Raw genomic sequence first — 13,058 nt, 5'->3', positions numbered from 1 at the left:
GTTCACAGTACTCAGGAAAGAGTCCAGCTGGCATGAGCTTCAGAGGGAGACCCTGTCCTAAGAATGAAAGCAGCAGGGGAGGTGCCTCAGCTGGTAAAGCAATAGTCGTGTAAGCCAGACAGCCCAATTTTAATTTGGAAACCTTTTTGAAATCCAGATGTGGTATGCACATATAATTCCAGCACTCACTGAAAGATGGGAGGTAGAGACAAGATTTCCCTGGGAGCTCCTAAGGGGAATACACAGAAAGAGGAGAGACCCTGCAAGACGGAAGTCAGAACCAACTCCTGTGAAAGTACCTTGGTATATACATATCCCCACCCCAACAAAAACAACCAGTGTGATCACAGCTCCACTTGGGTTCTGGTGCACCTGATTTTACAGAAAGATTGCTTTGTTGAATTAACTTTCACTGTGTGTGTTCCTTTGTGCAACACTGAAATTATTTTCTAACAGCATGGCCGGCAGAGAAGGGACACTGAAGATGGGCCTTGAGGGTGGTAACCTACCTTGCTTTCTGAATTTTGCCATGATGTGACTACCAGCTACCTCAAATAGCAATCCTCCTGTCTCAGTCTCCTGGTTTACAGGTATCCTCTACCATGTCTGGCAAGACAATAATAAAAACGGATCAAGAGCTCACTAGGGCTGGAGAAATGGCTCAGAAGAACCCCTGTTTTCGCAGAGGACCTATAGTGTAGCTATGATGGCTCACAACTATCTACCTCCAGTTCCTGTTACTGGGCACCGTCTTCTGGTCTTTGAGGAGGACAGGCACACACCTGCTACACAGACATACAAGCAGGCAAAACACCCATACATGTAAATAAATAGCTCACAACTCACCCACTGCTGTGATAATTAATATAGTTATTAATAGGGTGGACACCCCCCCCCCCCGGCCCTCTTTGGAGAGTGGGAAATTTTTGTTTTGTTTGAACAGGGGTTTTAAATGTAGCCTAGGTTGATCTTGAACTTAATCAGCCTCCCAAGTGCTGGGGCTATAAGTGTATGCCACTATGCCTGACTCCTGCTTTGTTTTTGTTTGTTTTGTTTGGTTAGGATCTCTAGCCTTGGTTGTACTGGAACTGGCTCTATAGACTAGGCTGGCCTTGAACTCACAGAGATCTGCCTGCTTCTGTTTCTTCCCTAGTGCTGTGACACCACACACACACACACACTTACACACCAAACAAACACAAACACAACACCCTGGCACTGAATCTTGTGTTTGGGTGGAAGAGAACACTATAGCAACCACCTAAAGACAGAAGTGGTTCCACTGGGTGAGGCGGGTAGAACAGCAGTCCTCAAGGGCACAGCAGGAGCAGGGCTTCACAACCCATTCCACAAAAGCATGAAGTTCTTCCATAGAAAAGAAACAGACAAGGAAGCTGTGAAGAGTGAGGAGCATGGAGCATCTGAATGATGCTTTTTTGCAGTGATCCCCAAATAACAGCTGAAGGCAAGAACGAATATTCTTGGGCCTGACATGGTGGCACATGTCTTTAATCCCATAGAACTCACTGTGTAGGCTAAGCTGACCTGTTGTGTAATAATCCTCTTGTGCACTGTGTAGATTTGTCACTTGAATTGTTTAATAAAAAGCTGACTGGCTGGTAGCCAGGCAGGAAGTATTTCCAGGACAGCCAAACAAAGGATGCTGGGATGAAGAAGGGCACAGTCTCAGGAGACTCCAACAGACTCAGAGGAAACGATGAGTAGAAAATGAGGTACAAACCATAAGCCAACATGGCAGAGGGTAGATATGGGAAATATGGGATAATTTAAATGTACAAGTTATCTAGTAACAAGCCTGAGCTATTGGCTGAGCATTTACAATTACTATTAAGCTTCCATATCAGTTATTTAGGCTAGAAAGAAAAGTCTGTCTACACTGACCTCAAACTTGCAGAGATCAATCTGCCTCTGCCTTCTAATTACTGGAGTTAAAGGTGTGCACCAATCTGGCCTAAAGACTAACTCATTAAAAAAAATTCTAATAGTTTTCTGGTTTTTGAAATTATAGTTACATCATTTACCCCTTCCCTTTCTTCAATCCGTATGAAATACCTCCTCTCAAATTTATGGCTTCTATTTCTTTGTTTCATATATATATATATATATATATATATATATATATATATATATATATATCTCCCTCCCAAGACAGGATTTCTCTGTATTGCTTTGGACAGAGATCCATCTGTCTCTGTCTCTTGAGTGCTGGGGTTAAAGGCGTGTGCCACCACTGCCCATATAATATATATATATTCATCTATTTATTTTACATCCTGGCTTCAGCTTTCTCCCTCCTCCTCCGTTCCCAGATTCTCTTCCCCATCCTCCTCCCTTCTACTCTCTAATCCCCTCTTCTGTCTCCATCCAGAAAAGGGCAGGTCTCCTATGAGTATCAATAAAACATGGCATATCAAGTTGCAGTAAGACTAAGTACCTCCCTATGTATTAAGGCTGGACAAGGCAACCCAGTATGAGAAAGAAGGTACTTAAAGCCAGTAAAAGAGTCAGCCCCTGTTGCTGTTAGGAGGACCAAGTTACACAACTGTAACACATATGCAGAGTGCCTAGGTCAGTCTCATGCAGGCTTCCTGGTTGTTGGTTCAGTCTCTGCAAGCATATGTATATATTTCTAAATATATAAATACAACTGCTCAGTCTGTATGTATACTTGTATGTATGTGATTTCATGGCTGACTACTTGGTATTGAATATTCAATTTGGGGGCTCTTTGTGAGAGCCAAAGTTATATTTTAAATTTTAATTACTATGCCTTAGAGATCCATGAAACAACAATGCCTCTGATCTGCAAGTCCCTTACCCCAGGACAGATAGTTCCTCAAATGCCGGAGGCTACTGTTTATGGGAGAGAATAAGCAGAATGTTTTTCACTCCCCTAAACAAGCTTGTTTGACCCATCTGCACCAGATGTGCTTGATCACATGTGGGCGGGAGATTCAGAAGCAGCAAATATCTCAGGATATACACTTGCCCCTGATTGGGTGTAGGCTTCAGATATGTCTGTATGTATGGTTGCCCCTGATTGGAGCTGATGGGAAATGCAATAAATTATGGGTTTTCCTTCTTTAGCTGCTGCAAACCATGACTTGGGGCCATATCCCAGAAACCTGGGTATGGACCTGGCCAGAGCCCATCTACCTGGCCAGTATTCAATTAAAGCTTGCTTCAAATTCGGCTTTAAATTGTGGTAGTAGTCTTATTCTCAATTGGTGTGGTTACCTTCTCTGAGGAGACCTATCTCCCACTCTCAGCATTCTTTAGTTGCATTTAAGGTGTCACGGGAGAGTCCTAGCTTTCATGGAAGCTTATTCAGCTCTTGTTTAGGCAGCCATGTTGATGAGACTTCAGAGGTCAGCTTCTAGGCAATGAAACCTCACTATAAACTTTCTGTTCCTCTGACTCCAACAATCTTTTCCCTTTCTGCAGTGATCTCTGAAGCGTAGGTCCAGGAGTTTTGTTGTAGATGCAGCCATTAGGGTGGGATACCACATCTTGTTCTTTCCAATTTGATCAGTTATGGCTTTCTGTTATGGGCTCTGTCTCTTGCAAGGAGATGTTTCTGTGATGAGGGATTATTTTTACTTTTTAGTGTTATTATTTTTGCTTGTTTATTTCCCCAAAGATTTATTTATTTTTTATTATGTTTGAGTGTTTTGCTTGCATTGTAAATGCACTGAATGCATGCCTGGTGAGGCCAGAAGAGGGTGCTAGGTCTCTTAGATTGGTTGTGAGAAGCCGTGTAAGTTCTGGGAACTGAATCCCCACCCTCTGGAAGAGCAGCCAAGTGTTCCTAACCACTGAGCATTTTCTCTGTTCTTAATAATCAACTCTTGGAGGCCTTCATTTTAGCTAGGAAAGTTTTTGCAGGATATGGTGATGTATACCTTTAATGGAAGGAAGAAGCAGGTGGATCTCTTTGAATTTGAGGCCAGCCTGGTCTACAGAGTGAGTTCCAGGACAGCCAGAACTGTTACACAGGAAAACCCTGTCTCAAAAAACTAAAACCAAACAAAAACAAAAAGTTAGTTTTCTTAGAAGGGGGCTGGGAGGCTGGGGCAACAAATGAATAAACCCAGATGGGGAGTGGGTAATTTTGTATTCTCATGTTTTGCATGGATGTTTCTTACCCTGCTCTGCACCGGATACTGGATTTCTTATATTTTGGCAGCACTCTTCAAGTACTGAGTCCTCTAATGACATTTCAGTGATAGTTGTAAGAAAGTTCACCAGTTGGCTCACTGGTGCTACTGCTGCTGGGGAATGCCGAGGAAGGCACTGACATTAGAAGAAGACCGTACCAACCAAGGTTCTTGCCGTGATAAGGGGTATTTCAGAGGTGAGGTACAGTCAAGAACTGGGAGGGAGTTTTATTATAGACTGAAAGTACATGAGAGGGAGAGGGAGAGAGGAGGAGAGAGAGAGACTCCTTAAGAGAATCAGTTCCCTAGGGATTTGGATAGCTCTGCCTTATGGGCAGACTGTAATAGAGAGGAAGATTATTCATGAGCTAAGATGGGAAGAAAAGCAGAAAATTAATGAAATCTCCCTTAAGATTCTTTCCTGTTTGCCTGGTAGTAGTGGTGCACACCATTAATCTTAGCACACAGGAGACAGAGACAGGTGGATTTTTGTGAATTGAAGTCCAGTTTGGTCTACAGAGTGAATTCCAGGACAGGTTCCAAAGCTGTAGCTTTGGAGAAACCCTGTCTTGAAGAACCAGAAAAGAAAGAAAGAAAAAAGAGATTCTCTCCTCTCTTCATATTGATTTTTCAGATGTGTCACAGTGTCAGGTACATGATGGGGGGCAATTCACAAGACTGATTATGTGGAGACACCATTGTGATAAAGTAAAAGATGGTTAGTGGCAAGTCATCTCAGTTGGCCATGTTGGTACCAGTTGGTTTTGGGTGGTCTTTTTTTGTCACTGGAGTTTTTAGGGATAAAGTCTAGGCTCAGCTATGTAAGGAGTACGGTTTTTCTGTCCGCCGTCGCTGGTCTTGTCCCGCCACCGAGCCAGCCCCAAATAACACACACTGAGACTCTGTATTTGCTATAATCTGTTGGCCCATTACTAGTTTTTTATTGGCTAGCTCTGTCCTAACTATTAACCCATTTTGGCTGATCTATGTATTTCTCTTACCCGGGAGCCGTCGGCATTCTGCTTTCTCCAGACTCTCTATCTTGACCCCTCCTTCCTACTTCCCCTTTCCTCCTTGTCTCCTAGTTGTCCTATTGGTCAACAGTGCTTTATTCATTAACCAGTATGAGAAACATATACAGAATGACATCTCCCATCATCTCCTCTTTTCTGTCTGAAATAAAAAGAAGGGTTTTAACCTTAACGTGGCAAAATATATAACACAACAGTTATCAAATAAGAATTATAGTTAACAACATTTAGTGCGTTAACATTTAGCAAGATTTGAAGAAAATATTCCATCATCTATCCTATCTTTGTGTGTCTAAAGTCCTACATGTAACTTATCTTTAAGCCTAACTAAGGAAAACTATAACCATAACTATCTGTCTTCAACTCCATCAAAGACCACAGAAGGGTAATATATAAACTCTAGAAATGACAGAGACATCTTGCCTGGTTAGTCAACCGAAGTTCTTTTGTAATCTTCCATCTTTAGCCCATAGGCCATAGTGTGTCTGGCAGACTCTTCAGCAAAGCAGGAAACTTTAAACTGTCTTCTTGTATTGGCAGTTTGTCAGTCACTTTTCTCTGTGTCCTGCAGACTGTCTGGCAGACTCTTCCATGAAGCAGGAACTCTGTAGTAATGTTTATTTTGAATCAGCAGTCACTTTTCTGTGGGTCCTGCATGTCCAGTTTATACAGCATAAAGTCAAACAGTCCAGACAAGAGCAGTATCTTGTCCAAATGGCTAGTCTTGTCATATTGGAGGCAAACTCCATACGTGTTTCTTCGATGTCCATCTTCCTTTCTGACATAGGTGGTGTTGCCAGGAGCAGTTATGTCTCATTGTCAAGAAAAACCCTAAAACATTTTAAATGCCATATTCTGTAGGTCTTTGAAAGGTTTGAAGAATGCCTATCTATCTCAAATACATCTCTGTGTATCTTGAAAAACCTAACTAAACTCTAAGCTTTGACTATCATAGGTAATTATCTATAATCTGTACTACATTATACATTACATTTCTAACTGAGCTATATAAACACAATACCTAAACAAGAAGAGAAATATACATATCACCTTATTGACCTTAAATTGTATCAATAAATGAAAATCCATTCCAAAACAAAGTATTCATATCTATACCATAATTTTCTTTTTACCTTTAAAAGGATATTGGTTGTGATCATTAACCATTTATAACCAAGTCCATTTAAATGAAAACAAAATTTATAAACATTATTTGGTAATTTGGGCGTTGTTCTTTCCAAACTACTTCCTGCTGGTAAAGGGCGCTGTCATGGGGGAATCCTAAGAAGATGCAGAAATCCTGGTTGTAGTCTGTGAGGTTGCTTTGTCCAGTTTTGAATGTTGGATCACCAGTGACTCTGTTTCAGGGGGCCTGGCGTGATCAAACCACATTCGTCTGGAAGGAATCCACAGCTTTTTATTTTTTGTGGAAACAAAAATAGAAATCCTTTTTTCCAGTAACTTGTCCTTAGACTTAAATATTGGAGTCAAAGCATTTTTAAAATATATAAATTGAATTAATCTAGTAGTATTTTCTTTAACAGTTGTTTTCTCAGTAGTCAAACTATATAAAGATAATATAATGTCATACAGTACATAGATTTTTTTGAGCTTTTTATTTTTATGTGGCTTTATTATTACTCTGTTCATTTTACTTTTATTTTTTTATTTTTTGACACAGGGTTTTATTGTGTAACTCTTATCTGTCCTGGAATTTACTCTGTATACCAGGTTTACTTTGTAAATCACAGAGATCTGTTTGTTTCTGTCTCTTGAGTGTTGGGATTAAAGGCGTGTGCCACCACACCCAGTTCCTGCCTTTTTAAAACCATTTTTCTATTCTCTCCCAAGCCTACATATTTTTTAAAACACACTGTAAACTTTTAGCGCTTTTTCTTAATGTGAATCTGTTTTTACTGTAAATCTTTTTATAGCCATGAATCTTTTATCAGGTAAACAACAACATTGCTAAAATGAAAGTCTTTATTGTTTCTGCCATGGTTTATAAAAGATGGTGGCAGTTATTTTACCGCCAGCACTGAAAGCATGCTGCCGGCCTGGAGATGTGGTCACTGCCATTTGCCAGCTCTGATACATACCAATAAATTGTTAGCAGTGCTTTTTTATTTATTTATTTATTTATTTATTTATTTATTTATTTATTTTGGGGAAAGATCCTTTTATTGGCATGGGCTAGTCCATAATAAAATGACTTAAGAGAAAGATCCAGAAGGGCCGGTTCTCTCCTGCCCTGGCGTGGGCTCAGAGTGAGGCCTGGGCACAGGAGGGACCCTGAAGGACCCAGGGACTGAGACCCGGCCGGCCTGTGGGTGGGAAGGAGCGAAAAGGCCGCTCGGTATGTTGGGAGACCAGGCTGCCCTGGGCTCTGGACACTGGTGTCATCTTGGTGGCGGTTGGCCAAGTGGGGGACACTACTGTGCTTTAAAAAAGCGTCTACCAACAGCTCACGGCTGGGCCTGATGTCCCTTTAACCAATGCTTGACACAAGTTACAGCATAAATAAAAACTCAAGGAAAATAAATACATGGATCTATGAGGTTGGAGGCTTGGTTTGGGTGTAGGAGGTGGCTGCGCTTACACACGAGGGCCGGGCCTGATGGGAGCGGACAGAGGTGGGGCACTTCACGGGGCCTAGGTGTCCTCGGGCATGTCGGGGCTGTCAGTCCGGGCCACCTTGCGGGGTGGCGCTGAGCTCTCACCCTCTGCCTCCACCTGCTCTTGGTCTCTCTTCTTGGCGGCGTTCTTTTTGTCCCATTGCTGGTGCAGGTACCGCAGGAGAATGTTCGTCTTTTCTGTCACAATGATCTGTTCTGATGGGTACTCTCGGGTGGGCAGGTACACTGAGGGATGGCGGTTCGAGGCCTTGCACACGGAGTCTGCGTGGAACCTGCTGAAGTTGCTCTTGTTGTAGATGGGCAAGCCTTTCAGAAAGTCTGCCATCGTCCGTGTCCTCCGCCACCCCCCGGCCACCCCCCGGCCACCGCCGCTGCCGCAGCCTCCTCTTCGGTCGCTGCCACACAGCCACTTCCAGCCGTCTAGCAGCTCACTAGCAGTGCTTTTTTTTTAAAAGCCGTGTAGTTTTTTGCCGCTTACGCTGAGTCAGGAATCTTCCCTTAAAGGAGCCGCAGAAATTTTTGTTAGTCTCACACAAATCAGAGTATAACCCAGAAAATGTTGTTACCAAGAAACCTTGTTTGTTCTTTTGTTTTTAAAACCCTTTTTTAAGCTTCTGTTAAATTTTAAGTGGAAGTTTTTATTAGCCACGTAGGCGCCATTTGTAAGAAGTACGTTTTTTTTCGCCTGCCGCCTGGTCTGGTCCCGCCGCCACGCCTGCCCAAATAATGCACACCAAGACTCTGTATTTGATATAATCTGTTGGCCCATTACTAGTTTTTTATTGGCTAGCTCTGTCTTAATTATTAACCCATTTCTGCTAATCTATGTATTTCTCTTACCTGGGAGCCATCGGCAGTCTGCTTTCTCCAGACTCTCTATCTTGACCCCTCCTTCCTACTTCCCCTTTCCTCCTTGTCTCCTAGTCCCGCCTATCTTGCTTTCCTATTGGTCAACAGTGCTTTATTCATTAACCAGTATGAGAAACATATACAGAATGACATCTCCCATCACAGCTATCCATCTAACATGTTATTAAAGAGATGAGTCACGATGAAAAAATGGAGAAGTAGTTTATTCACTGCAGCCACATTGGGGAGAGCACATAGAAAAGGGTCTAGTGATCCCCAAGCCCTTCTTCAGGGAAATCATCATGAGGTTTGGTTTGAGGAGATAAGGCAATTAAACTGAGTTGACCAAGGTGTAGTCCCACAAAACATCTCAGCTCCAGTCCTGCAAAGAGGCCTGATGAATTGTTACTCTGTTGGTAGACTAATATGGTTTCTACAGATGATTACTTCTGTTCCAGAGTAATTGTTACCCTCTGGAGCTTGTGGAGTCTTTATCCTGTGAGGGTTTGCTCTTCCTGGAATCCAAAGTTAACTCTAGAGGAAAAGGTTAAAGACAACTTATACCTATCGTGGTGGCACACACCTTTAATCCAGCACTCAGGAGGCAGAGGCAGGCAGATCTCTGAATTCAAGGGAAGTTTGTCTGGTCTGCATTGTGAATTCTGCAGCAGCCAGGTCTATATTGAGAGATCCTGTCTCAGAAACAAACAAACAAACAAACCAAGCTAACAGAAAAAGACACTATATCTCTGTGCCTTCAGCCCAAGTGAGGGAGACAGACCCCAAAACAAGGCAGAGGTGCCAGGATTTCATCTTGTATTCAGTCATTTTGTGTTCCCAAGAGCATGGTCAGCACTTTTAGCAAAAAAAACAGCACATGGTTGGTTCAGTACAGTTCAATTAGTTGCATGGTGCTGGGCAACATAGCTCTGAGGTGACGTCAGCCACTGGCTACCTCCCAGGTTCCTTTGCATCACATGAGGAAGGGAAACTAATTTGTGGATTTTGCATAATCATATTTTTCAAGGCTCTGCAGAACAAACATCTAGTAAACCAGAAAATGGACTCTAGTGCTCTAGGGATGAAATTTATAACCCTGTGTTTTCAAAACGTCACGTGAAGGTCAGAGGACAACTTGTCAGAGTCAACTTTGTCCTTCTGATGGTTGAACAAATTTAGGGTCAGGGCTCCTGAAAATGAACAGTTTTACTCTTATCCTTGACCAGAAACAGAAATGTCTTTGGTTTTGTCTTATCTGCAGGCCAGAAGTAGGGAAGGGAGCTCTGATCTTACAGCCAGCCCCACAAGCCAACACCCTTGCTTTGAGGCTGTATGTGAGGGTGTGACAGTAACTTCAGCCACCACTTCCTTCTGGCGAATGCTTCGTATTGGGAGCTCTGGATTTTTACGGTGGAAATGTGTTATCTCTATCTCCCAATTTCAGCTCATCTCCTAAGTAGTTCTAGGGTCTCAACTCTTGAGTGAGGAATGTGACAGTAGAAGACAGATATCAGGGTCCTGCCGAAGCCCATTAAAAAAAAGCTATTTCCTCCTGGTCAAAAAAAAAAAAAAAAAAAAAAAAAAAAAAAAAATCCATCTCAGTCTTGGGTGAAGACATGATATTCTGATCTGCCCCCAAGATTAAAACATCAAATACCATTGTATTCTCCATCAAGAGTTAATTTAGCTGAGCCTGTCGATCACCTGGCCAAGAACATTATCAATCAGCCATCCACTGCTTCTTATGGCTTGGGATATTTTAAAAATTACACAAATTATCTTTCCTTGACAATTTGGAACCTTAATGATCTAGTAAGAAAAGCTTTTTGGGGCAACTTTTTTTTCCTGAGAACAGTATCACCCTAGATTTTAGCTTAGTAATATTGCTTATATATTTTTATCTCTGGAGACCATTTACAATTGTGGTTCCTTGTCTCAGTTTTAATAGAAACTGCTGTACTGTGTATCTTTGGGTTTTTAATTCCTGTTTTTCCCTCATGAATTAAAATGACTGCTACAATCTTGGAAAAAAAAAATCACCTGGCCAAGAGATCACCCCAAAGAAAGACTGACTCACCCAAAACCATTCTAAGGAGAGGGGAGGACTAATTATCCTCTTAATGAGAAAATTCCTTATTTTCCTCAGAAATTCTACCCTTGGCGCTATAATTATAGTGCTTCCAACATGTGACTTGTGGAGTATGCACACATACACTTGCGAGTGCCCACAGAGGCCGGGAGAGGACATTGGCTGTGATACATCCGACATGGGTACTGTGAACTGAACTCAGGTCACCTGCAAGAGCAGCAGACACTCTTCATTGTTGAACCATCTCCCCAGCCTCTTGCTTTTCTAACTACTCATAGAAGCTGAAGTGACTTTTTCCTTTTCTCTTCTTTGTGTGTCTCTTTTTTTTTCTTTTCTTTCTTTCTTTTTTTTTTTCTTTTCTTTTTTTATGAGCCTAAGCATGCTTTCCCCAAGCTTTGGGCCACTCACTCTTTCATTTGGGCTTTGCTGACTCCTAGCCCCTTTGTTAACCACAGTTGCTTTCTCCCTTCCTCTCAGGCATCTTCCTCTTCCAGACAGCCAAGACTCACAATTTGTCTGCCTCAAATTCTCTCAGACTCCAATACAACTGTTGTTAAGAGTCCCTCTGAGTCCTTTTATAAAATCTTTTACAAATGGTACTAGAAATCCAAAAGAGGAAACTCCAGTCCCCATGATAATACTTCTACCATACCATCTGGATTCTGAGGTACCAAACTCCTGTTGTTAGGGTTGGCATCAATTGCCTTTGTCCACTGAACCATCTTATCAGCCAAAGGTCATTCTTTAGACACATGTACATGTGTTTTGTTTGTTTGTTTGTCAGTTTGAAGCAGATAAAAGATAAAGCTATTTACAGCCTCTCCAAAACAGCCAGTCCTGGCAAGGATGGCAATACATCATCAGAGCTACTCAGGGCATGGCTGGCATGTGAATTATTTCTCCTTTTGTCTAAGCAGCTTCTGAAGCCAATACTGAAGGGAGTAACCGATAACTGGTGAGCTGGAGTCTGGTTCAGGATGTCTCAAGAGAAGGAATAGTACTCTGCTTTTATACTTCTGGAGGGAGGGGAGAGCAGTTCAGGCCTTTTATAAGATAAATATTAATTTCATTGTGGTTACAAGAGTGATTTGAAGGAGAAATGCCCCCATAGGCTTAGGTATTTTGAAAACTTGCTCCCCAGTTGGTGGTGTTATTTGGGGAGGTTCAGAAAGTGCAGCCTTGCTGGGGGAAGTGTGTCACAGTGGGTGGGCTTTGAAAGTATGGAGCCTCATCTTGCTTCCAGTTCAGTCACTCTGCTGTGTGGGTATAGTAAAAGATGTGAGCTCTTGCCAAGTGTAAGATGGTATCTCAAAGTTGTTTTGATGTGCATTTTCCTGATAGCTAAGGATGTTGAGCACTTTCTTAAGGGTCTTTCAGCCATTTTGGATTACTCCTGTCAGAATGGCTAAAATCAGAAACACCAATGACAGCTAATGCTGGAGAGGATGTGGAGAAAGGGGAACACTCCTCCACTGCTGGTTGGAGTGCAAACTCGTACAGCCATTTTGGAGATCGATATGGTGGTTCCTCAGGAAAATGGGAATCAGTTTACCACAGGACCTGGCAATTCCACTCTTAGGCATATACCCAAATAATCCACATCCATGCAACAAAGACATGTGTTCAACTATGTTCATAGCAGCATTATTTGTAATAGCAGGAACCTAGAAGCAACCTAGATGCCCCTCAACTGAAGAATGGATAAAGAAGATGTGGCACATTTACACAATGGAATCCTACTCAGTGGAAAAACAAAAACAAAACAACAACAACAACAAACAATGGAATCTTGACATTCACAAGCAAATGGATGGAACTAGGAGAAACTGAGTGAGGTAACCCAGTCACAAAAAGAGGAACATGGTATGTACTCACTCATATATGGATTTTAGAAATAGAGCAAAGGATCACCAACCTATAATTCACACTGCCAGAGAAGTTAGGAAACAAGGAGGAATCTAAGAGATTCATACAAGATCCCTCACAGAAGGGGAAAGGAACAAGATCTCCTGAGCATATTGGGAGGTGGGGGGGCAGTGAGTGTAGAGGGAGTTAGGAGAAAGAGAAGGGGAGGAGAACATGTAGGACTAGGAAGATTGAGTCGGGGAACGAATAGATGAGAGCAAAAAGAGAGATACCATAATAGAGGGAGCCATTGTAGGTTTGAAGAGAAAACTGACTCTAAAGAAATGTCCAAAGACCTACAACTAACAGTCTAGTAGCTGATAGAAACAGAAGCAGACACTCACAGCTAAACACTGAGCCAAAATCCTGG

General features: G+C 42.2%; 1 protein-coding gene across 1 annotated transcript; it reads right to left on the bottom strand.

The window, feature by feature from the left end:
- Positions 1-7,836: 7,836 nt before the first annotated feature.
- On the bottom strand, positions 7,837-8,186 carry LOC127222651 (DET1- and DDB1-associated protein 1). Its single transcript, XM_051184927.1, has one exon. It carries the CDS (start codon positions 8,168-8,170, stop codon positions 7,862-7,864), a length of 309 nt encoding a protein of 102 aa, XP_051040884.1. The 5' UTR covers positions 8,171-8,186; the 3' UTR covers positions 7,837-7,861.
- Positions 8,187-13,058: the final 4,872 nt, after the last annotated feature.

This window comes from Phodopus roborovskii, unplaced genomic scaffold, assembly GCF_943737965.1.
Source record: "Phodopus roborovskii unplaced genomic scaffold, PHOROB, whole genome shotgun sequence".
In the NCBI taxonomy this organism is placed as follows: domain Eukaryota; kingdom Metazoa; phylum Chordata; class Mammalia; order Rodentia; family Cricetidae; genus Phodopus; species Phodopus roborovskii.
The sequence above is the reverse complement of the archived record's forward strand: the minus strand, read 5'-3'. Positions and strand labels throughout refer to the sequence as shown.

What these genes read in the sequence shown, in the direction of transcription:
- LOC127222651 (XM_051184927.1), bottom strand. Translation starts at nt 8,170, where the DNA reads ATGGCAGACTTTCTGAAAGGCTTGCCCATCTACAACAAGAGCAACTTC.